Genomic DNA, 25,549 nt, shown 5'->3' on the forward strand with positions numbered 1-25,549 from the left:
AAAAAGACAACAAATAAATAAATGTAGACTGTTATTTTTGGTTGCTAGGTGTTGGGGTAATTTGTTACACAGCAGTGCGTAACTAATACACTTCCTAAACAACCCCTCCTCCAAGCTGTCACTCTTTTCCTCCTAACTCTAAAATACATCCTCCAGAGGAAGCCAGGATTCTCTTTTCAAAAGGTAACCAGATCTAAGAACTCCCCTGATTAGAATTTTCTGAGGCTTCATCTGTCCCTCAAAGTCTTTACTGTGGCCTAGAACATCCTGTACCATGTGGTCTGGCCGTCTTGCTGAGCTCATTTCCTGCCTCTCCCCTGAGCCACGCTGCTCCAGTCACAGTGGCCTTCTTGAACACAGCAGGCTTGTCCCCACCTTTGTGGTCTGCATTAGCTATTCCTTCTGCTCAGAATGCTCCTTCTTCAGATCTTTATAAGCCTAGTCCCTCGTTTTTCAAGTTGCAACTTAAAAGAGCCTTTCCTTATCCACCAATTTAAAATAACCCACCTCATTACTCTGTTATATTTTCTCAATCATATGTATCACTCTTGATTTGTTATTTTGACTGAATGGGCTCCCCCCACCCCGCCACTAGAATATAAGCTCCATTCTTGCTCATCCTTCAAAAGACTGATGCCTTTGCCTTTAGCAACGTCTCACATGCAGTTGGCTTTCAATAAGGATTTGTTTTTTGGTTTTGGCCACACCCCTATTGACATTCTCAGGCCAGGGGTTGAAACCAAACCAAAGCTTCGACCTACACCACAGCTACAGCACTGCCAGTTCCTTAACCCACTGGCCATAGTGGGAACTCCAGGATTTTTTGACTAAATGAATGAATGAAGGAACGACTAAAATTTCCTGACTTGGAAAAGGAGATGTCGTCAGTACCTGCAGAAAAGTAAACACGTCAAAGTTAAAGTCATGCTGTCGTGAAATTGTTCAGAAGTTGAAGAGATGATTCGTAGCATTTTTATTGCTTCTAGGTTGTGACATCCCATGGACAGGCCAAAGAGGGAGCATAACTTATAAGTGAACAGGAACAGGAACCCTGGAAATTGTACACACTACAGCTCTTTTCCATTTTCATGCTCAAAAAAGCCATATTAAGATTTATACAATAGTTCCTCTAGGTTTCTTCAAGAGAAAAATAGTTACTCTCCTCCCCAAGAAGAGTGCATGGAAAAAATACGTTAAAAGGCATTGCATTAAATATGAATACATTAAATATTCATATTTGTTACGTCAGTACAGCAGGCTCATGGGAGTATTTAAAGCATGATTTGTCCCTAAAGAAAAAAGCATGGACTAAAGAAAAAAGCCACAGTGAAACGGAGGAAACGTCCTAGCATATCATCACATCATCACAGGAAATGCCACTAAGCATCCACCTCGGATCTGTTTCTGTCTTATTTGCACTGCTGGTTCGAACTTGAGTAAATCAAACTGGAAAGGGAGATTTCATTTCTTCATGTTTGCATTGGCACGGGCATCTCCCATTTGAGGCAGAAAATGCTCTTAAACAAAACATGTATTTCTTTAGGGACGATCTTTATTAAAGCTTAAGGACAAATAATCTACTGCTAGACTCATTGCCCTCTGGTGTTTCTTACCAAATAATAAGCAAGGTAAAAAACGAACGAACACCGAAATTGCTTTTGAGCTAATATCTCTGATAAACCCTCAAGGGCCCCTGCTAAGAAAGCCGTGATTCATCCTGCAAGCTTTCTTGTCCCACCTACCCCACGACGACATCTAGGAGGCAAGGTCTGATTCGAGTCTGAACACTGGCTGTGAAACCTTAGGGTCTTAAAAGAAGGGGCACCCTTAAGGGTTTACGGAGGTTCTTTCTTCTAAATGACTGAAGGTATGAATACAGACACTATGTTCGCCCCTTGAACTCATTTTTAACTCTTTCCTGGAAAACACTCTTCCTTAAGGTGACATTAGTTTCAGTTTGAAAGTTTAAATATCTATTTAGTTGAGAAAATGCCGGATTGTTTTGCCTTCAACATTCTAGCTCTCACATCTATCTTTCCCACTTATATTTAAACATCCTCTAGAAACAGACTCTAAAACTCCCTGCAGGAGTTCCCGTCGTGGCGCAGTGGTTAACAAATCCGACTGGGAACCATGAGGTTGAGGGTTCGATCCCTGGCCTTGCTCAGTGGGTTAAGGATCCAGCGTTGCCGTGCGCTGTGGTATAAGTTGCAGACACGGCTCAGATCCCGAGTTGCTGTGGCTCTGGTGTAGGCCGGTGGCTACCGCTCCGATTAGACCCCTAGCCTGGGAACTTCCACATGCCACGGGAGTGGCCCTAGAAAAGGCAAAAAGACTAAAATAAAATAAAATAAAACTAAAACTGCCTGCAGCTATAGAACTAATGAGGTCTTTGAGTTAGAAGGATCCCCCCTCCCCACAGCCATGTTGCTAATGGGATAGAATCTTTTCCTTTTAAAATTCTTATTTTCACAAAAAAATAGAAAATTAGAAGCTACAGGGGCAACAAACCTAGTGGAAAACAAGAACAGTTTTAGAATGACAGCCTGATACACACATATTCCTTAATTGACCTCAGGAACCTAACCTCTAGAAGGATACTGAGCCATAAACCATCATCTGATTATTCCATACCAAGAGAAGAATCTCTCCTCAGAGGCTACATTCACAGCAGCAAGTCCTTTTTGCAAGCTGACCATGTGATGGAAACACACTTTTTAGTTTTTCCACAATTCTGTTCAACGTTATTTCCTTCCTTCTGTTCACCATCTAATCCAATAAAATATGCTTTTAATGTTTTCAGTGAGTTCTAACCTATGACAGGATAAAGTGGAGCCCTGTGCTAAAAAGGACAAGGGCAGGTACCACTGAAGGTCCATCCTAGAATTCTGATGTGCTTCAGCATCTGTTGAATTTTACAGTAAACGCATCGGTCCTCTCATTGTATTTGAACATTTCAAAGTGAACTCTCACTGAATGGGAACCTGCGGTCAAAGACAAGCAACCCACTCTGAACATTTACTGGGTTTACTTTGGGGGGGAAAAAAAAAAAAGCAATGAAATGCTGTAAACTTGGAAAAAGGATGAAAACAGATGAAAACCTCAACCTGGTACAGCAATTGCATTTTATTCATGCAGCCAGCTGTTGCTATTTTGGAACCTGATATTTAAATAATCAAAGTGACCTAAACAGAACAAGGAGGCAGGCAAAGAGGGTGGAAAAACAGGAATGGGAAGGTCAGCGGGAACATGTGGAACGAGGCAGCGTCTCATCAGCCCGGCGGGGAGCACTGGGGTCTGAAACTGGTCCTGCCCCTCCTCTTCTACACATTAAATGCTGGGGAGGGGGAAAGGCATCATCCTGTACATGGGTATTTACTGACAGAGGAGGGTGTGCATTGCACAGTTTGAAGCAAAGGGCATAAAACGGTATTGCATTGATCCCACTGTACAAAATAAAACAAAGCAATACAACAACAAAGATACACGTGTGTCATCATAGGCACAGTAAAAAGGCCTAAGAGAGCCATCCACTGAGTTATTCAAGGTCATTTGAGGACTGGGGTGATGGGCATCTGGGGGAAGGCGGACTTTGCCTTGACTTTATGCACTTTCAGGAAGAATATAAAGGAAGGAGGGAAGGGGTGGGGTGGGGGAGGGAGCAGGAGAGCATTTGGGTTAGAGGCAGTGGCAGTCACCACTGGTTTAAACAGCCTTCCCCTATGGCTTCACTGTCCACTGTCTCTGGGTTGCCTCATTCCCTCTGCCCACCTCTCTGAGCTTCTCACTTGCTCAGAGTTGCCAAGTTCATGTCTCCCTTTATAAGCCAGGGCTCCTGGGGGCCCCAGGAGCTGGCATGGCAGAGCGCCGATGGGCGAGATTTCTGGTGGTCCCAGGTGGGGTGATGTTCCAGGAAAACCCTTCGTGTCACAGCCTGATTCTGGTGTGGAAAGCACAGTCTCTGTGTTACAGGGCATGCGGGGACGGGGGATTCAGGGGAAGAAAAAATCGAAGCATCGACTTGGGAGGACGCTTTAAACAAATGCTTTTGTATAACGACTGGAAATGGCAACAGCGACCACATGTTTCCCTGCAGAAGACAAAATCCATTGTGTCATTCTTTCTTTTTGGTCAGAAAAAAGAAAGAAGGGACATTCGAAAACAAAAGCATTTTCTGGCACTTGTTTCAAGAGAGAGTCCCTGAACCACACTTCCCTGTAAAAGGGAAGCATAGCTGACCCAAGGGCCAGACTGACTGCCTTTTCACCTGGCATTTCTGTAGGATTCCACCCACAGCCCTTTGAGAGCCAAAAGGAATTTTCCCCTGAACTGAGCGGCAGCACCGGTTACTTGAATCTGGGCTTCAGTGAGCCAGCATCACACAGGAGGACCAAGGAGAGATGAGGCTCAGGACAAAAGTGCGATCAGGAGGAGGGAGGCAGCAATGACGTAGGACAGATGCCATCTATAGATGGTGCCACAGCATAAGAAGGCAGCTGCGATGACTTGTAAATAAGCCCCCGCATTAATCCTTTACTGGAAGGGGAGAGATCTGCATGTGAGAGAAACTCAATGGTTATGTCTCCCTGGAGAAAAAAGACAGAAGCACAGGCTGATTTTTATGATGACAGATTTATTACTGTCTTATTTTTTCCTGGGGGAGGTGGACTGGTATTATCTGGATTCATTGGCACAGATGAGCCCCTGAAACTTATCAAGAGAGTCAGGGCAGAAAATGAGGGGAATCTCCAAAACAAGCAGCATTTCAGAAACCTGCCGCCCTAGAAATCAAGGCAATTCAGCTCCAAATTAGAAAAACCTCTAAGCAAACATCAGTTCCTCTGCATAGGGTTTTTCTAAAGCCCTGCACGATTCCATAAGAACAGAGGGCAGAGGGAGTGAAACCATAATTCAGAGAAGGACAGAAGATGACACCCCAAGAGACAGGTAAGAAACTCCTGGCCTTTGTGGGACTCGGCAGAGAGAAGCATGGGGGGTGGTTTAAGGCACACGGGTGTGCGAGTGTGTGGGGGATGGGCTCGGGGGTGGCACTTGGCAGGGAAGGCATCTCACCGTTTCTCTTCCGTGCCTCCTCCTTTGTCACTTTCTGCTGGGCCATTACATTCTGGGGCGAGCGCCTCCCGGAGCTGGGCTTCCCTGATTCGTTGCTGATGACAGAGCCATTCTCACTGGGCGACCTGCTGGAGGTAACCATAGCAACAGGGAGATGGTAAGTTTCAACTAGAGCATCCTCCTCCCAAGGTTATTTTATTTGCACCGTTGATGTCTATAGCCTTGCATTCCGGTTTCACCCACAGAGAAGACATGATACAGGAAAAAAGAAAAAAACAAACCCAATACCACAGCCTGAGGTAAGCAGCTGGCTGCTCTGAAGTGCATTTACCAGTCAGTGCTTCGCTCTGCACAGAAGTTCAATGAGCAGAGCCTTCCGAATCCATCTCTTTCCCATTAAGCCCCAGTGACTACCGAAACAGTGGCCATAGCGTTTGTAAGCGTGCCCTCTTTTTAAAACACAGCATTTTGGATAGTACTGCAGAGTGTTTGATTCACATGGCGTCTTGAGGGGCATGCATAAAACTCGGCTCTTTTTGGCTGGTCTCTTTATAGAATATGCCTTGAGTCCTAAAGATTAAGTCACTCTACTGAGTTCTTCACTCTGTCTCTCATGAGCGTGCATGAATGCATGTACACACCCTTACACACACATACACACACACTCTTTTAACTATGTTAACTGGTAACCACTTACATTTGAATCTATCAATTTGAACTCTTCATTCCCTCAGGAAATACTGTATGTGCATCTACTCTGTGCCTGCATTTGTGCCAGGTATATAAGTATATATAGAGAGATATAAAGACACCACCCATCTTCTCCTAAAGCTCCCCACCACAAGCACCTACTATGTGCCAAGGACTGTGCTGAATGCTTTCAAGCTGTTGATACATGCTTATGACAACCCACTGATGTGGTGACTGTCACTCCTGTTAGTAAGTGAGGAACGTGGAGTTTAGGAGGTGAGGCGGTTTTGTCCGGGGCAGAGCTGGGAGGTGGCGATTCAGCCCTGAAGGCCAGGGCTCCCCCTGCCAGGTAGGGGCTTTCACTATAGGCCAGAGTCCCTCCTCTAGGCCATTCTCTGGTCTTCTGGAACCTGTGGGCAAAGGGGCTCTTGGGAACCCCTGCTGAGACCTGTGTTCCTCCAGTCATACCAGCCTGTGGGTGGGCTGAGCATAAAGGCCCCTTGCCTTCCCGTCTGTGGGAGACAATCAGAAGGCAGCTATCAGAGGCTCACCAAACCCCTTGTTCATCTGTTGTCCAATGTCCAAATTCAGAACCTACTGGCATCCAGCCCCTACACAGGAAAATTGACTGGAATAAAATGCAGCTCTTGACTCATAAGTAAGTAGCTTCTTAAGTGGAAGCTATGGATACTCTTCTTCGCCCTTCTGTCCCTCTCTCATCTTCTGGGAACTTGGGATTCTCAGTCCTCGCCCCACGAGCATTCTGCAGAGCACACTGGGGCCAAGGCATCCTTGAGTCTGCATCCGAGAGTCTGAGAAGTGTTGTTTACTATTTATTCTCTTTCTTTGCATCTTCCTACAGCACATGAGCACATCAAAGGCTCCATCAGTCCTGTCTTAAATAGACTCATGTCTTTCTGTTTAATACAGCACTTCCCAGTTTATTTGGCTATAATCTCTTCCACCATAAAAGTAATACAAAGACTGCAGTTCAAGAAAATATGGATGTGGCGTTAATGATCTGATCACTGAGTGCTGGGTGTGCAAACACACACACACACACACACACAGAAGACACACGCCTCTGGATTGTTTTTTGGGGTTTTTTTTTGTCTTGTCTTTTTAGGGCCGCACCCACAGCATATAGAGGTTCCCAGGCTAGGGGTCCAATCAGAACTGTAGCTGCCAACCTATGCCAGAGCCACAGCAACACCAGATACGAGCTGAGTCTGCGACCTACACCACAGATCACGGCAACACCAGATCCTTAACCCACTGAGCGAGGCCAGGGATCGAACCTGCAACCTCATGGTTCCTAGTTGGATTCGTTTCTACCGCGCCACGACGGGAACTCTGCCTCTGGATTGTTTTCGGGCTCTCACAGTTAAAGGCCCCTACTTGTCCAACTGGCTTCAGTGGGACAAAGAGTCTTTCGCTGACGTCCAGAAGGAAAGGCAAGGGAAAGGCTCCTTGCAACCTACTTTACATGCACAAAATATTTAATGGTTTGGGAGCATCTGCATCCCTTTCTTTCATTTGATCTTAAAATAATTTTCTGGCTAGTCCTCTCATTCCGAGGAAAGTTGTGAAGGAGCACATTTCCGGAGGGTCAGAAAGCCCAACTCTGCTTCATTCTTTGCATCAGCTTATAGACTTGGGTTTACACGGAGCTGTCAACTCAGAACTTCTGGTCAAAAAACAGAGAATGAGGTGTGTGTGTGTATGCGTGTCCACTCATGACAGTAATGAAAATGTTTTTTGAAAGTGTCACCTGAGAGGTTGCAGTGTAAGGCCATTGACCTCTGAGTCCACATTCTGAGGATACAGGTATATACAGACCTTGGAAGAACAATTTTGCTAAATAGTCATGAGCAGTGGGCACTGAAGTACCCATCACAAATAGCTGTCCCTATGAGGTAGATTCTCCATCCTTTTTTTTCTCTTTTTTTCTTCTTTTTAGGGTCATACCTGTGGCATATGAAGTTCCCAGGTTAGGGGTCACATCAGAGCTACAGCTGCCGGCCTATGCTACAATCACAACAATACCAAATTGGAGCCGCATCCTACACCACAGCTCACAGCAACACCGGACCCTTAACCCAAGGAGTGAGACCAGGGCTTGAACCCTTATTCTCATGGATACTAGTTGGGTTTGTGACCCACAGAGCCACAACAGGAATTTCCTAGATTCTCCACCCCTGCCCATTAATCCCAGTTATGGACCAACAAAATAGCATCACCAAGAGCCTACATAAGGAGAAAGACCTGCAACACCTGTTTAGTTGACTGCAAGTAGCTGCACCTTCCATTTTCCTTTGGTTTTAAAACAATTTTTTAAAAAACGGAGAGATCTGAATGACCACCAAATCATTGTTTCCCTTATTTTTCACCTGCAAAACTTTTTGGACCATCCCCCAGACCCATTCTGAGAGGTCACACAGGGCTAGTCTAGCAGGAATGAGGAAACTGATGCGGCAAGTTGGGGAGGCCAGAACATAGATGTATGATGCGTTTGCTCTTGGATTTGGCCTCTTAAAATCTTCCCAAATGATCAGATACTCCAGGGGTCACCTGAACATGAACGGGGGCGGGGCGGTTCTCCCACAGCTCTGGCAATGGATATAGCCAGTCCTTAGTAAACCTGTATGTCTATGGTCCATTCGTGAAGCAAATGGAGAAATCATTCAACAGGGTAGACAATGTTTTCTTTATTTGTTTCATAAGTTAATATTTCTTTTTTTTTCTTCTTTGTTTTGTTTTGTTTTGCTTTTTGGGGCCACATCCATGGCATATGGAGGTTCCCAGGCTAGGGGTCGAATCAGAGCTACAGCTGCTGGCCTACGCCGCAGCCACAGCAATGCTGGATCTGAGCCATGTCTTTGACCTACACCACAGCTCATGGCAACACCGGATCCTTAACCCACTGAGTGAGGCCAGGGATCAAACCTGCAACCTCATGGTTCCTAGTCAGATTTGTTTCCGATGTGCCATAACGGGAACTCTGTAGGTTAATATTTAATAAAAATCTGAGGTTAGGTATTTGAATTTGATTAGCAAGAGCAGAGTCTTTGCAAATTCAAGAGAAAAAGCTTGTTCTAAAACATTTTTTTAAAAAAAGAAATCTTCGCACAATTTAAACAACTCAATTAGAAGGGGTTGAAAATTTTCTATTCTTCCTGTCAGTACAGTTATGTGAATATCCTAATTTCAGTCATTCTATTTATTTCTTTTCAGTGTCCTCTAAATAAGTGATAAATAAGTTGTTAATATGCCTTCATTGTACTTGGCAAAGATTGTAATGGGAATAATTACTATAGATAATACTACTTGCCAGTCAGCTCAAATCATCCATTGTTTCTCTGTATTTCAACTCTCCAGGGTGGGGTGGACCGCTGGAGTTAAGGTCCCTGTGTGTTCATACCTCCTTGTAACCAAGCTTAGGGTAGTCCCTCCCATACTGACTGTGGACTTGACTGTGTGTTTTGCTTTGACCAACAGGACAGTACCAAACCTGATACAAGCAGAGACTTGAGGCTTGTTTAGAGCTTGTTTTCTAGCAGCCCTTGAAACCCTGTAACCGCCTTGTGAGAAAGCTGAGGTCAGCCTGCTGGAGGACTCAGACCACATGTCCAGAAGCCCTAGTTACCTGGTCACCCCAGATGAGGCTCTCATCAACAAGCCAGCCCAGCAGACCTACCACCTGACTACCGATCCATGAGTGAGCCCAAGCTTGGCTCGAACTAGAAGAACCCATGAGCTGAGCTCAGTCTGCACTGCTGACCCACCCAAAATCATGAGCTAAAGAAATGGTTGTTGTTTTAAGCTACTGAGCTTTCGAGTGGTTTGTTATGGGCCAACAGATAGCCAATCCACATGCCCTCAACATTCTTCCCCGCACAAAATGAAATCCAACTCTGTTTCTGTGCACCTCTTTCTTAAGGACCAAGAGCTCCTGGAGAAAAGCATAGGGCCTTGCTACTTTGCTGCAACACAAAAATTGTAAATTTGATAATAAACCATCTTTCCCTTCTCTTGGCTTCTCGGATTCCACGCTAGCTTTGTTCTCCTCGTGCCTTTCTTACTGATGTTTTTCAGAGTCTTTGGCTGATCTGTCTTCATTATCTGGACCTCTACTCATTGCAATGTCCCAGGGTTCAGTTCTTGGATCTCAACCCACACTCTGCCAGGTGTCCATCTAGTCTCATGGCTTTCTATAAGTGAACACTGACAGCGCCTACATTTTTATTTCTACTCTGGACCTCTCCTCTGAACTCCAGATTCATATGGTAACTGAGTTCTCAACATCTCCATTCCCATGTCTTGTGAGCATCTCAAAGTTAACATGCCCACATCCAAACTCTTGACCCAAACTTCTCCTCCAGTCTGTCCTAGCACAATAAATGGCAAATCCATCCCTGTCTATTTCCATACCCTTATAACAACCCATCAGCAAATCCTGTCATCTCGTCCTTCAAAACATCTGCAGAATGCAATCATCTCCCACACCTCCATGCCCCAGACCACACCACCATCTCCCACCTGGATTCCTTCAATAGCCTCCTAATGGGTCTCTCTGCTTCTACTCTGCTTCTCTCCATCTCTATTGCCACGCAGCAGCCAGAGTGAGACTTTAACGCTCTAAGTCACATCCCATCTCTGTTCCTCTCAACACCCTCCAAGGACGTCTGACCTTGATTCACAATAAAATCCCAAGGCCTGACTCTGGTCTATAAAGCCTGACATGATCAGCCTCTGGTAACTTCTCTGACTCATCTGTTACCACGTCCTTACTAATTCACAGCAGCCTCTTTGGCCTTTATTCTTTAAGTAAGTCAAGAAATTCCCTCTTCTGGGCTTTGCACATATTGTTCCATCTGCTTGGAACAGATAATCTCAAGGCTTAAGCATCATTTCGATCAGGTCTTTCTCAAATGTCACCTGATCAGAGACCTTCCCTGACTTCCGCTAAAACAATCACCCCTCTCCACCTCTCCATTCCTTTTCGCTTTTCTTCTTCCTACTTCTCACCGCCTGACCTGCTCTATTTGTTTCTCTATATGATCATTGTCTATCTCTTCCCACCAAATAAGCACCACGGGAGTAGGAACTCTGTCTTGTTTGCTGCAGTGTCCCTAGTGCCTGGTAAATAGCAAACAGGCACTAAATATCTGTTAGGCAAAGGGAGGGAAGGAGGCAGAGAGAGTGTGGCTTTTCCAACCTCCATGCTCGGTCCCAGGGAAGAGAGAAAGGGGTGGGAACAGGAATTCCTGAAGAATTTCAGGGGGCTTACTGTTGCCTAGAGAATAAAGGTCGAACCCCTTAGTCTGACAGTTAAGACCCTCCACGGTCTTAATCTATCTTCTGGTTTCATCCTTCATTACAACCCAAGCACCGTGAACTCGAAATCCCAGGGACACGCCCCATTAAGTGAGCACAGCTGTCCTGTATCTCTCCCAGCTCCTCCAGCCTGGATGCCTTTATCTCTTTCCACCTGCGGACATTCCACTTACGCTTCCAGACTTGAGTGAAACATAACCTGCTCCATGATGCTTTCCCTCATCAAAATTAAATTCTCCCTCCTCTCTTTTCCCCAGCACTTGGTTCAGACTCACTGTGGACACCTGCCCATCAGGCTTGGTATTCCAGCGATTTCTCTCACTCTCCTTTCATCATGAGATGCTTGGGATCAGGAATCAACCAGAAACCTTTCTGTAGTCCGCCCGATACCTGTCAAAGTGCTTGGTTTATAGTAAAAACTCAATAAATGGTTTTTGAGGAGTTTCTGTCGTGGCTCAGTGGTTAACGAATCCGACTAGGAACCATGAAGTTGCGGGTTCGATCCCTGCCCTTGCTCAGTGGGTTAAGGATCTGGCGTTGCCATGAGCTGTGGTGTAGGTCGCAGACACAGCTCGGATCCTGCGTTGCTGTGGCTCTGGTGTAGGCCGGCGCTACAGCTCCAACTGGACCCCTAGCCTGGGAACCTCCATATGCCTCGGGAGCAGCCCAAGAAATGGCAAAAAAGACTAAATAAATAAATAAATAAAATAAATGGTTTTTGAGCTAAAATCATAAGCTCTGTAGAGAAATTGCCAGATAAAATACAACTAAACTGGGAGTTCCCCTTGTGGCTCAGCAGTAATGAAACCTGACTAGTATCCATAAGGATACTCAGTGAGTTAAGGATCCAGTGTTGCCGTGAGCTGTGGTGTAGGTCACAGATGCAGCTTGGATCCTGAGTTGCTGTGGCTGTGGTGCCGGCTAGCCGCTGTAGCTCTGATTCAGCGCTTAGCCTGGGAACTTCCATATGCCATGGGTGCGGCCCTAAAACAACAACAACAACAACAAAAACCAAACTATACTCAACCAAAGGCACTACTTTTAAGACAATTTAAAAAATATGTGCAACATCTGTGCCAAATTTGTTCTATATGAGCGAAACCTCTACTGTTGTGTTTGACAAGACATACAAAACCTTACAGGAGTTCCCGTCGTGGCTCAGTGGTTAATGAATCCGACTAGGAACCATGAGGTTGCGGGTTCATTCCCTGCCCTTGCTCAGCAGGTTAAGGATCCGGCGTTGCCATGAGATGTGGTGTAGGTCACAGACGCAGCTTGGATCCTGTGTTGCTGTGGCTGTGGCTTAGGTCAGCAACTACAGCTCCAATTAGACCCTTAGCCTGGGAACTTCCATATGCCACTCATGGGAGTGGCCCCAGAAAAGCCAAAAAGACAAAGAGAAAAAAAAAAAAAAACCTTACAAAGGGTGGTGCGTGAGAGGCGGGTATAATGATCCTTATCGTCTTCCTTAGTCTCCTTTTCAAATATTCAAAACAAGCATGAAGGGGAATTTTTAAAGAGAACAGAGGCATTAACTTGCGGGCTTCAGCTGTTCTCCCCATCAATTATTTCTCCTGCTGACACAGAGAGGCAGAAGCTGGCCCTGCGCCTACCTCTTTCTGGTTTCGATGGACCTGGCCGTCTTGATGGTGCTGCCATCCGGCGGGGCGTCCCTTTCCTGAGAGGCAGGAGCGTCTCTGACGGGCAGCGGGAGGACCACCGTTTCCTGCGTCACAGGGATGACCTCCTCGTCCGCGCCTTGCTGGCCCAGGTGCTGCTTGGCATAATCAAAGCCTTGCACAGGCTGCGAAGAGGAAACAGATTGGCAGTCATGTGTCTGGCAAAGCGTGACGCTCACGGAAGACAGGCAGCAGAGTGCATGTGATGGGGCCACACATTGTTCTCCACCGAACAAGAGCTAACTCAGATCTCCATCACAATTTCTGTCTCTGCAAAATCAGAATCCGTGTTAATGCCCCCTAGCTACAGAATCTCTATAGGTAAGACTTACTCTGAAAAGTGGAGAGGGTAACAAGATGAAAATACGTGTGAGAAAATTCTTTCAAGGATGTTAGATGCCCCCCCTTTTTTTGGCTGTGCCCACAGCATGTGGAAATTCCTGGGCCAGGGATCGAACCCGCGCCACAGCAGCAACCCAAGCTGCTGCAGTGACACCACCAGGTCCTTACCCTGCTTAGCCACAAGGGAACTCGTTAGACCACCTGTTTTAAGTAACCAGATACTGCTACTTAGAAGCTCTAATTGCTACGTTCAACAGGTCCTGCACCTTTTCCTACCTAGGAATATTTTATTATCCCTTGGATGCTGTGTAATACCAGGTGTGTGTGACTCTACCAAGTTACCTGAACCCTGAACCTCAATTTGTCTCATCTAAGCAATGAAGACAATCATGTCTGCTTTGCCTCCACCACCCTTGAGGATTAAAGGGGATCACAGATCTGAAAACAGAAGGCAAGAAATGTGCTACCACATGCGAGGCAGTATGATTATTAATAATAAAGTGGAATATAAAGAATCACTCTTTAAGCCAGACCTCTCCTTGAAGCAGGCTGGCTCTCCTATAACTCACTACTGAGAAATTAGCAAGCCTTTTATTGCACAATGTCTGAAATCCCAAGTGAATAGGGCAGCTGTGAGCAAAACCCAACAGACATTTATTAGCGGGGTAATAAAAAACCAAGAAGCATGTTTAAACAATTCCTGTGAGTGTCTCTCTTCTGCTTTACACCCCAGAGAAGCGCCATGCGGATGGGAGGCAAGACAATGGGGATGGTTAAGGGCGGTGGCTCTGGAAACAGATGGCCTGGGTTCAAATCCTGGCTCTGCCACTTTATTAGCTGGGTGAGCTTGGGTAAATTCCTGAAATTCTCTGCACATGTTTTCTCACCTGTAAAATGGAGAGAATGAGAGTGTGAGCAGGATCAAATGTGTATGTCTGTGAGAGGGCTATTTACCCTCGAAGGGATGCTGTGTAGACTAGAGAAGTAAATTCAAGTCCAGCATTTAGCTAAGTACCTGGCACATGGTAAGTGCTGAAACAACAGCTAACATTGCTTGACTTCCTACTAAGTCATAGGCCAGGTGACATGGACATCTGTGATCCTCTTCAAGAAAATTGGGGATGAGGAGTTCCCGTCATGGCCCAGTGGAAACAAATCCGACTAGGAACTGTGAGGTTAAGGGTTCGATCCCTGGCCTCACTCAGTGGGTTAAGGATCTGGAGTTGCCCTGAGCTGTGGTATAGGTTGTAGACGTGGCTCAGATCCTGTGTTGCTGTGGCTCTGGTGTAGGCCGGTGGCTACAGCTCTGTTTGGACGCCTGTTGTGAGACATGTTTCTATAGTATTTCCTTAGCCTCTTTGCTAAACTCTATCTTGTCCTGCTTTACTTTGCCCTATCTTCCTGCTTGAAAAACAGTCGCAGTGACACTGAATGACTTAAGAACAAAGACCTAAAGGCATAAGTTATTCATAGGGTCAGCTGAATGAGGACTTAATGCATTGGTCTAGGCACGCCAGACCTGTGCAGATTGGCACGTCCGTTTGCACAGCATGATACATCCTCTTAAGAATAAAAGAGGAGCCCCATAGCCCCAAAGGGTTTATGAGGGGTCGTTAGCTGGATATGCATTAGCAAAAAAGAACCAAAGTGCAAACCTAGGCACACCAGGTTGCTGCAGACATCTGCAGAAGCACAATGGTGAGTCTCTAGATGCTGTGCATAGATAGCTGATGCCAGGCTTCCTCAAACGCTAATGATTGTTAAATGCCTAAAGGTCAGAATAAAAGCTTAATCAGCAACCGGCTATGTGACCTTTAAAATAAAAAAAAGCCTATATCCTGCACCTACAATCCCCTTCTCACGTGACATAATCCTAAAAAACATAATAAAAGCAGTGTGGTTTCTTAAGGCGGTGCTCTTGGTCCCTGAGACCTTAAGTCCCCAGGTTCCCACCTTTACTTAAGGTAAATGTCTCTGTGTCTTGTTTTATGTTAACTTTTTCCCTTAAGTTTCACAGCACCCATTCTTCAGCCCCCTAGCTCATCAAACCCCTAGCCTGGGAACTTCCATATGCCACTGCTGCAGCCCTAAAAAGACAAAAAAAAAAAAAAAAAAAAAAAAAAAGAAAGAAAAAAACTTGGGGATGAAGTGCAACTTCTGTTGTTGGGGTTCCATCAGAAGTGGATATGATCAGACGCTCTTGTTTCTACAGCTGACACAGCTAAGAACTCAAGCAGGAAGGCTCCAGCCAGACTGAACAGTCTAGGACTGTGGCCCAACCCACCAAACCGGCTGTCAGAATAGGATGGAGTTTTGCTGCTAAATCCAGCAAAGCTTCCTTGTTTCAAGTTGTCTGCAGTAGGGCCACAGACAGTTCTCTGGGAAACTCACTCTGGGAAAGGTGGTCCCCGATCCCTCTTCTCTGAGCCATTCACTCTGACCCCCGTGGTATCCACTGACATTCTAAGCCAAGATCTGGGAATATGTTTCTGAAATAGATGCTGTTAATCCCCCCCACACACCTTTGGTGCTCTGTAGAACAGAATGGCGCCTTCAGAGGGCTTGCTGATGTTCCTAGAATACTGACCCAACTGCTTCTCATATAAACAACTGATCACCAGTAGGATTCAACTGAAATGTTTCTGGAAGCTGACTTTTTCTGCCCTATGCCCATATAAACAACTGATCACCAGTAGGATTCAACTGAAATGTTTCTGGAAGCTGACTTTTTCTGTACTGACCCATCCAGTCTTAGTACTTCCATTCTGCTCCTTTCCAGGCCCACCCTTGACAAATCATCTCCCTTAGAACCACATCAGGTCATGTCATTCCCTCATGAAAAAGGCTCTGTAGCAGGGAGTTCCCACTGTGGCTCAGTGGGTTAAGAACCTGACTAGTATCCGTGAGGATGCAGGTTTGATCCCTGGCTTCACTCAGTGGGTTAAAGATCCAGAGTTGCCACAAGCTGTGGGGTAGGTCGCAGATGCAGCTTGGATCCAGCCTGGCTGTGGCTGTGGTGTAAGCCGAGGCTGTGGTGTCCTGCAGCTCTGATTGGCTCCCTAGCCCAGGAACTTCCATATGCCGCAGGTGCGGCCCTAAAAAGAAAAAGATTCCATGGCACCCAACCCTTTGGAAAGGCATTCAAGGCCCTCACACTCCGGCTGAATCCAGCCAGCCATCCAGACGGTCCCTTTGCTGCCCTATGCCCATCCGTCTACTAGCCTATTCAGTGTGGTTCCAACTCTAGTTACTGAGCACTGGCTTGTGCCAGGGACTGTGCTTGGTGCTGGAGACAGAAAGATGAAGAATAACTGGCCCCTGCCCTCAAGGAGCTCACTGTTTCAGCTTTGCTTGATGCTACTGCCACAGTACTGGATAAATAAATAATGTCATTTCCTCCTCACCATAGTTCAAGGAGGTAGGAGGTTTTCAGGCTAGGGGTCCAATTGGAGGTGCAGCTGCTGCCCTACGCCGCAGCCACAGCAACGCAGGATCTGAGCCGTGTCTGCAACCTATACCATAGCTCACGGCATCGCCAGATCCTTAACCCACTGAGCAAGACCAGGGATCGAACCCGAAACCTCCTGGTTCCTAGTCGGATTCGTTAACCACTGCGCCACGATGGGAACTCCTGGTTCCTCTTTTTAAAGATGAAGAAACAGGTTTAAAGAGGTTCTGGGCGTTCCCTGGCTGTGGTGCAGTGGGTTAAGGATCTGGCATGGCAGCAGCTGTGGCATAAGTCAAACCTGGGCTCCGATTCGATCCCTGGCCTGGGAACTTCCATCTGCCACAGGGGCAGCCAAAAAAAAAAAAAAAAATGAAGTTTCAGCCACTTCCCCAAGCTCACACAGCTGGTCTGTGGTGGAGCTGGGATCTGAACCAGTGCTATGTGACCCAGAACCAGAACATCTGACCTCTACTTGATGACTCTTGCCGTGGCCCCCCCTTTCCTTGTGCAGCCTGCCACTGTGCCTGGCCTGGCTCCTGTTTTGAGACTCCTGGCCTACATGGGAGATCCCGGGGATCTGCATGGGCAGCTAAGGTGACCCAAGAACTGAGTGAGGAGGACAAGCTGGCTCTGGCTTGCCCCATCCTTCCCACTCTCTCTGACTTTGGCCCCTTGCTCTTCACCCTGTGCAGAAGCCACCTGCTGCTCACCTCAGGGGACCGGGTTGATGATGGGTGCGCAGAGAGACTTCAAGGAATGACAATTTTAAAAGGTGGCCCTTGTTATTTGAGTAATAATAATAATCCCTGCACACGGTCCGTACCTACAGCCTGCAAAATACCGCCACCTCGTTTTGTCTTCACAGCAACCCCATGGGGAAAGCAGGGCACACGGTACAGTCTTCATTTTACAGGTAAGAAAACAAAAGCTCAGAGAGGTTCAGTGACATGGTCAAGATCACACAGCTAAGTGGTGAAAGACTAGAGACTAGTACCTTCCTCTCCTAACAGAATAGGTGTCTTTCACCTTCAACTGGAAAATCACCTGAGATTAACTCATTGCCACACACTAGGGACCGCTAATGCCATGAATACATCATGAAACACTTACAGGTGCCTTACTGAGTTTTGTAAAATTATTGAATCTAAATAATTGCCAGCAATTTCAAAGGGAGACATGTTACCTGGATCTTTTTAAGAAGAAAGCATGTGTAATAAATAATAAAACCAACAGACATAATTTGTATTCTATACCTGGCACACTCAACATAATTCACATAACTCAAACCTCCCAAGAACCTGTACAGGGATAGTGTTGTCACCCCCATTTCACAGATGGGAAAACGAAGGCACAAAGAGGTTAAGTATGCGTCATATTGATAGCATATGGGAAAAGGGAAACAGCTGGGCATCTTTAGGGGGTGACTGACTGGTCCCGAGCAGAAAGTCCTGCCAACCGGTACAGGCCCTCCAGGCTCTACTCTGCCTCTGGGCCTGGCCTAACAACTTCCTCTTCAGGCTGCCTGTTCCAGTGGCCCATGTTCTCTTCAGATGCAAGAAGGGGAAACCTGGAAAAAGGCTGCGAATCCAGTGGTAACGAGTAAGGGAACGTGAAACGAGGAAGAAAGGCAGACGCCTGGCCCTCCTCTTGAGCATCTTCTCAACACTCTACCTGCAGGAGCCCGGCTGACGGCAACGGTAACAGAGCCACACCTGTGGGACCCTGCCTCTGAAGGGTGCGGGGTGCACAGCCTGGCCCCGGTTCCCGGGACGGCCACACTCACCTCCTCTTAGCAAGCTAAGCCTACTAGTGAATCTCAGCAAGGATCCCCAGCCATGTCCTCGGGCACTGCAGCCTGCATCCTTAAAGACGTATCGGGGTCCTTGGAGACTAGGAGACCCTCCTCCTGGCCTCTGGATCGGGGGCGAGAGCTAATATTTTCCTCCCGCCTCGTCCTTGGGAATCCTGCTCACACACACAGGATGTGAGAAGCCACGCAGGCGGCTCTCTCCTCGCGCAGACACTGCAGTGTCCCTGGGTTGCAACGGCAGTAGGATTGCGGTAAGTAGGAGGCAGCTCCACTGTGCTCGTGGCTTCCTGTGATAAAAGGCCTGTGAAAATCAGAGTGCGTAGCCCAGCTTCACTGAGGGAGGAACCGCCACCACCACAACACACAAGTGAATTCAGTCATCTCATGGACCATAAATTTGCTTGATTTTCAACAGCAGCCGGGAATTTCTTGCAGCACAATGCACCAGGTAGGGACATACAAGGGGCTACGAAAATGCCCACGTACAAACCTGTTCCAGCTACCAAGTCAGAAGATAGGCTGAAATCCTGTGCTGCCTGACACATCTTGGCAAATTAATAAAATTCTGGCTTCATCTATCACACCAAGATGGCATCTGCAACCTCGGTATGGCATGGTTTGCATTCCCGGACTCAGTTGCAATCAGATTCTGGGAATTACTGTTAGGTTGGAAAAGCTCAGATTGGAAGCAGGCTAAGATGGAAATGAAATACCCCCTCTTGGAACAGTTTCATTTGTTACTGTTGGGGAATTACCAACATCCCACTGCGTCTGGGCAGAGGGTGCCTTTGTGTCAACAGACACAGAACAACATTCTTTGGGGTTGGGCTCTTCACTCACAGGGTGTCTCCTCAAGCTTCTCAACAGGTGAATTGGTTTAATAAACAACAAAATGCCTTTGATTTCTTTTGCTGAAGCGAGGCATGATTACCCAGAAAGAATGAGGCACACATGACTCGGAGCAAGGACAGTGGCGGCGTCACGCAGTCCAGCGGGTGTGAGATTCCATCCATTGTTTCGCTCTTGCACAGGTAGCCAAAGCTCAGGTGCTCAGGGCTGGAAGAGCATTCTGCCCGCCAATCTCGGGGTTCAGGAAGGTATATGATATAGACAGCCCAGACTCAGATATGGGCCTGTGCCCCCTCCCCCACTCTGCTGTGGGACAAGTCCCCAGTCTCTCTTTCCTTGGGGTTTTTCTGCAATAAAGCGAAAATAATAAAAGCTGCCCTGACTACGACCTACTTCAGGGGGCTACTGTGATGAGTAGACGAGGTGATAGACCTAGAGAACCCAGCACACTGTCAGGCATTATTTAAACACCCTTGTTGTATTACGACAGGTTATTGTATCTGCTTCAGGGACCCTCAGGAAGGGAGCTACGTGCTGGGAAAATTAGCCTTTGGCATTTCCTAGCCAGGGGTGGATGGTGCAGCCCTTCGAGGCTGTGGAAAGTGGACGGAGGCTCCTGCCGGGCTTCAGTGAAGCCACTGGTGGAGTCTGACGGCCGCCTGGCCAAGGCTCTGCAGCTTGCCCGTCCTGGCAGTCTTTGAAGATCAGCCACGCCGGCCAGCAGAAGAAGGAAAGTTGTAAGGATCTGTTGTGCCCCCAAAGAGCCCTGCATTGGGAGCCAAGAGACTTGGTTCTACCATCAGTTCTGCTGCTTCCTAACTGTGCCATCATGAGGGAGGCACTTCTCTGTAAAAGGAAGGTGTCAGATCAGACGACCTCTGAGGCCCCTTTCAGGTCTATCTAGCGCCTCGTTTTCTGTGCCTGTTTTCTCATCTGTAAAATAATGCTCTTCCTCAAAGGGCTGCTGTGAAGATTAAGTGAGCTGGTATATGCAAATCACTGAAGCACTTACAGCAAAGAGTGAGCATAAGATGGAGTTCCCATCATGGCTCAGTGGTTAACGAATCCAACTAGGAACCATGAAGTTGTGGGTTCCCTCCCTGGCCTTGCTCAGTGGGTTAAGGATCCGGCGTTGCTATGAGCTGTGGTGTAGGTCACAGATGTGGCTTGGATCCCGCCTTGCTGTGGCTCAGCTCCAAATTAGACCTCTAGCCTGGGAACCTCCATATGCCGCAGGAAGTGGCCCTAGAAAAGGCAAAAAGGACCCCCCCCAGAAAAAAAAGAGTGAGCATTAGATAAACCTTAGCTATCCTGTCCCGATTATGAAAAGAAAGGCTGTACCACAACACAAATATTCTTAACCATAGTGAACCATGCACCTAAAAATGGCTAAGATGGGAGTTCCTGTCGTGGCTCACCAGAGCCCAATCTGACTGGCATCCATGAGGATGTAGGATCTGGTGTTGCTGTGAGTGGTGGTGTAGGTTGCAGACACAGCTCAGATCTGGTGTGGCTTTGGCTCTGGTGTAGGCCAGCGGCTCCAGCTCCAATTCAACCCCTAGCCTGGGAATCTTCATATGCCTCAGGTGCAACCCCAAAAAGACCAAAAAAAAAAAAAGTCAAGAGAGGAAAGGCAGGCAGAGCCCCTGTGGGCCAGGCCTCCTGTCCCCTCCTCACGGCTTCCACCACGTACCTTCGCCCTCTGAGGCAGGTTCATCATGGTGTCCGGCTTGAAGTCGTTCTTGTTCTTCCGGCAGAGCACGGCGGTGATGATAATGATGATGACCGTGACCACGGCGATGGGCGCCAGCACCGCGGCGATGATCCACAGGTTGTTGGGTGGGTTCTTAACCACGGCTGCAGGGAAGAGCCAGGGAGAAGCATGTGACGAGGAGGAGCAGCACGGGGAAGGCAAAGGCCACCCTACGCCTAAGAGGAGGACGAGGAAGATGGATTGGTGTCCATGCTCCCCACTGGTGATGTCCACCAGTCAAAAGAGAAGAAATCCGCAGCTCAGCATGGTGCTGTGGGTCCGGAGGCAAAGGCCATGAGACGACTCTATAAATATGTAGTGGAGTCACCCTCCGAGTGGGCAGTGAATGAAGCATACCTGAGTGGAGGGATCTGCCCTGCTCCCTAGGGGCTGGCTGGGGAGGCTTGGAAATGGCTGGTTCTAATCAAAATGATCAGGCTGTTCTCAGGGCCAGAGGAGAGCAAAGTAACCAAAGAGACTATCAGTAGGAAGAATGTGTTATTAGAACAGTAGGTGCCTCCAGTTGGGGTGGGGCTGGAATTAATTAACTTGCAAAGGGCAGCAGGAGATGGTCACGTTCTATATGGTGATGGGGTTGGGGTTACACGGGTATATGAATTTGTCAAAACTCATCACATGGTAGAGTGAAGAAGTGTGCTCATGTCATGGCATGTTAATTTTATCTAAAACATCATGAATATTGCACTCTAGGCCATGATATGCATGCTAAGGGAAGGTAGGTGAAAAGAAAAACAGTGAAATGCTTATTGTGGAATTGAGGTAGCAGGAGCATAGTGGTTATTGAACAGTTCTTTCAACTTTTTGGTAAGCTAGCTAGGAAAAGGGTAGAAAAAGAGAAAGCCTTCAATATGAGATGAAGGAGTTCCCCCCTCCCATGATCCTTGGTGGGGAAGCCTTGAAAATACTTCAATCCAATCAAAAGAACTGGAGTAAAGAAAACAGTAACTAAAACAACTGGAGTCTGTAGAATATCCAGATAAAAGAAAACCAAGGACTTATCCACGCCAGAGGAGGTGCTGTGTATGGCAGACATCTGGCCAGAGAGAGGGTCTGTCTGCTAGGCCAGGTGGCTGTGACTGGCTGTTTGAGCTTAGTGATACTGTCTGTCAGTACCATGCAAGATCTCTTTTCTCCCACTCCCAGATGATCTCATAGCCTCATGGTTTTTTAAATACCATCTATGCTGCTGATGTTCCTTTATGTATCTCCAACCAGGATCACTACCCTGAACTTCAGATTCCTACATCCAACTGCCCACTCAAAACTCCAGTTGGATACTTGAGATATCTGAAACTTAATATACCTAGAACCCAACTATCAATCTCCCCCACAAAACCTGTTCTAGTGATATTCTCCATGCCAATAAATGACAACTCCTTCTTTCCAGTTGCTTAGGTCAGAAACACGGCCATCAATGTCGACCCTTCTTGTTTACTCTCAGCCAACATCCTATTTATCCACAAACCCTGTCACCTCCATCTTCAAATTATCTCACGTCTCTCTATCACTGTGGTCCAAGCTGCCAACATCTCTCACCTGAATTACTGCCAGTCTCCTCCCTTATCTCTTATAGTCTATTTGCAACACAGCAGCTGGAGTGATTCTTTAAAAATTTAGATCCCAGCATTCCTCTGCTCAAACCCTCCACAGGCTCACATCCCATTCAGAGTAAAAGCCAGGGTCCTTATAATTTCTCTAAGACCTTAAGTGATCTGCCCCTCCAACCTCCCTGTACCTCTTCTCTTAAGTCTGCTCCAGTCCACCTCCCTCCTACTGTTCCTCAAATAGGCTGGACATATTCCTGCCTCAGGGCCTTTGCACAAGTTGAATCCTCCACCTAGAACGCTCTGCACTTAGATATCCACATGGCTCCCTCCCTTGCTCCTTCAGGGCTCTGATCAAGTGTCACCACGTCGATGAAGCCTCCCCTGTACTCTATAAAAATAACACCCAGGGAGTTCCCGTTGTGACTCAGTGGTTAACGAATCCGACTAGGAACCATGAAGTGGCGGGTTCGATCCCTGGCCTTGCTCAGTGGGTTAAGGATCCGGCGTTGCCGTGAGCTGTGGTGTAGGTTGCAGACACAGCTCGGATCCCGAGTTGCTGTGACTGTGGCGTAGGCTGATGGCTACAGCTCCAGCTCAACCCCTAGCCTGGGAACCTCCATATGCCACAGGAGCAGCCCAAGAAATGGCAAAAAGACAAAAATAAATAAAATAAAAAAATAAAAATAAAATAAATAAATAAAAAAAAATAACAACCAGGAGTTCTCTAGGACCTAGTGGTTAAGGAGTCAGCACTGTCATAGATGTGGCTCAGGTTTGATCTGGGAACTTTCACATACTACAGGTGAGGCAAAAAAAAAAAAAAAAAAAAAAAAAAGAAAAAAAAGAAATCTGTGTCCCTAGCACTCCCCATGCCCCTCCTGCTACTTAGTTTTTCTTGAAATCAGTACTTCTCAAACTTTAATGTGCAGGCCAATACCTGGGAATCTTGCTTAAATGTGGATTCTGATTCTTTGGGTTGGGATGGGTCTGCCTGCATTAGGGAAGTTTTTTTTGTTTGTTTTTTTGCTTTTTAGGGCCACACCTGCGGCATAGGGAGATTCCAAGGCTAGGGACTGAATCGGAGCTACAGCTGGCCTACGCCACAGCCACACCAGATCTGAGCCATGTCTGCGACCTACACCACAGCTCACAGCTACACCGGATCCTTAACCCACTGAGTGAGGCCAGGGATTGAACCCACAACATCGTGGTTCCTAGTCATATTTGTTACCAATGCACCCTGATGGGAACTCTGAAACTTTGTATTCTATTTCAAGCTTATCACTAAAGGGATGTTGCCTATAAGCTTACATTATACATAATGGTCCTTCTCTGGGACTCTTGTGTTCCAGGTAATGAGTATTAAGCTAAAATACATTTGTTTAGCTCCCAGGAAACATCCAACCAGGCCCACCTGTGAATGAACATCCCCCTCCAGAGGCTGACTGGAACCGGGAAAAATGTGACTTTACTCCCTCCCCTTTTTGTATAAAAAGCCTGAATTCTAACTCAGTCAAGGTGGTTCTTTGGGACACTAGTCCACCATCTTCTCAGTCTGCTAGTTTTCCACATAAAAATAAAGTCACTATTTCTTGTCCCAATAACTCATCTGTTTGTTGTCCTGTCCTGCAGCCAACAGTATGAGCTTGGACTCAGTAACTTGCCTAAGAAGCTCCCAGGTGGTACCACAAGGCAGGCCCCAGGCCACACATGGAGTGATGAGGCTTTTATGTATGAATCACTCTCTGCCATGATATGTATGGATTTGGTCACTATCTGCCACCCCCCACTCCTCCATTAGAATGTACACTCGAGGAGTTCCCATCGTGGCTCAGTGGTTAACGAATCCGACTAGGAACCATGAGGTTGTGGGTTTGATCCCTGGCCTCACTCAGTGGGTTAAGGATCCAGCGTTGCCATGAGCTGTGGTGTAGGTTGCAGACACGGCTTGGATCGCGCGTTGCTGTGGCTCTGGTGTAGGCTGGTGGCTACAGCTCTGATTAGACCCCTAGCCTGGGAACCTCCATATGCTGCGGGAGCAGCCCAAGAAATGGCAAAAAGACAAAAAAAAAAAAAAAAAAAAAGAATGAGCACTCGAAGAGAGCAGTCTCTTGTTTCCTGCAGCATCCCTAGGACATATAACAGGGCCTTGCACAGAGTAGGAGCTCAGTTAAAAATTGAATGAATGTATAGCTGAACTACCAGTATTCCTGCTGCAATTTGGGTCCCCATTCAGATTTCCACAAAGGATAGAGTAACAGCCAGTCAAAGGAGAAATTCCCTCTCCTCAGTAGTTCCCGTCTGTATTTTATTTTTTTTAAAAATGAGAGTGGCAATGTTTATTTCAAGTTTTTTCTCTCTCTCTTTTTCTCTTTTGCCATACCCACAGCCTGTGGAAGTTCCTGGCCAGGGATTGAATCTGTGCTACATCAGTGACAGGAGCCACAGTAGTGACAACACAGGAGCCTTAACCCACTAGGCCATCAGAGAACTCCCCCAGCCTGTGTTTTAAATTAGAGACTTCCAATCTGGTTTATACATCAATCTCTTGTATGTCCGGTCAGCATAAGTTGGTCCTCCCGATCCTGCTGAATTCTGGGGGCTGCTAGACCCACAAAGCTGAGGGTTGAACTCTGGAATATAAAGACCCCACCAGTAAGTGCCACATAGTGACGACCAGCCTGAGGAGCCAGCTGGCCTTTCTCTGACTTCAACCACCCCCTGACTTCAATCAGCACCTCATTAGCCATGATCTGCCTCTCCTCAGGCACCACTTGTCTCTGGAGTGCTATTAATACAAAAAAAATTGTATTCCACGTTTTTTTGTCAATCGGTGATTAATCACATTATTAACGTCTGAAAACAGCACATTAGATAATGTGCTTCTGTTGATATTAAACATGTAATTGCTACTACTTTTAGTAATTCAGTATTTATATGTGAGTTTTAGGCCATTAACATTTTTTAAAGCTTAGTGCTTCTGTGAAAAACATCAGTATG

The 25,549-nt window shown here is 46.8% G+C and overlaps 1 protein-coding gene across 3 annotated transcripts in view; it reads right to left on the minus strand.

Annotated features, from left to right (window-relative positions):
• Nucleotides 1–25,549, minus strand: part of KIAA1549L (KIAA1549 like) — a 129,196-nt gene that overhangs the window by 67,276 nt on the left and 36,371 nt on the right. For 2 of the 3 annotated variants that reach the window (XM_013994444.2, XM_021083200.1), the window contains exons 10-12: nt 20,922–21,085; nt 12,714–12,904; nt 5,074–5,201 (exon numbers count right to left, since the gene is read on the minus strand). In XM_013994444.2, the coding sequence (XP_013849898.1) occupies nt 5,074–5,201; nt 12,714–12,904; nt 20,922–21,085 (483 nt within the window). The remainder of the gene's footprint in view (nt 1–5,073; nt 5,202–12,713; nt 12,905–20,921; nt 21,086–25,549) is intronic. The other variant, XM_021083199.1, reaches the window with a different exon arrangement.

The sequence above is a fragment of the Sus scrofa genome, chromosome 2 (genome assembly GCF_000003025.6).
Source record: "Sus scrofa isolate TJ Tabasco breed Duroc chromosome 2, Sscrofa11.1, whole genome shotgun sequence".
NCBI lineage: Eukaryota > Metazoa > Chordata > Mammalia > Artiodactyla > Suidae > Sus > Sus scrofa.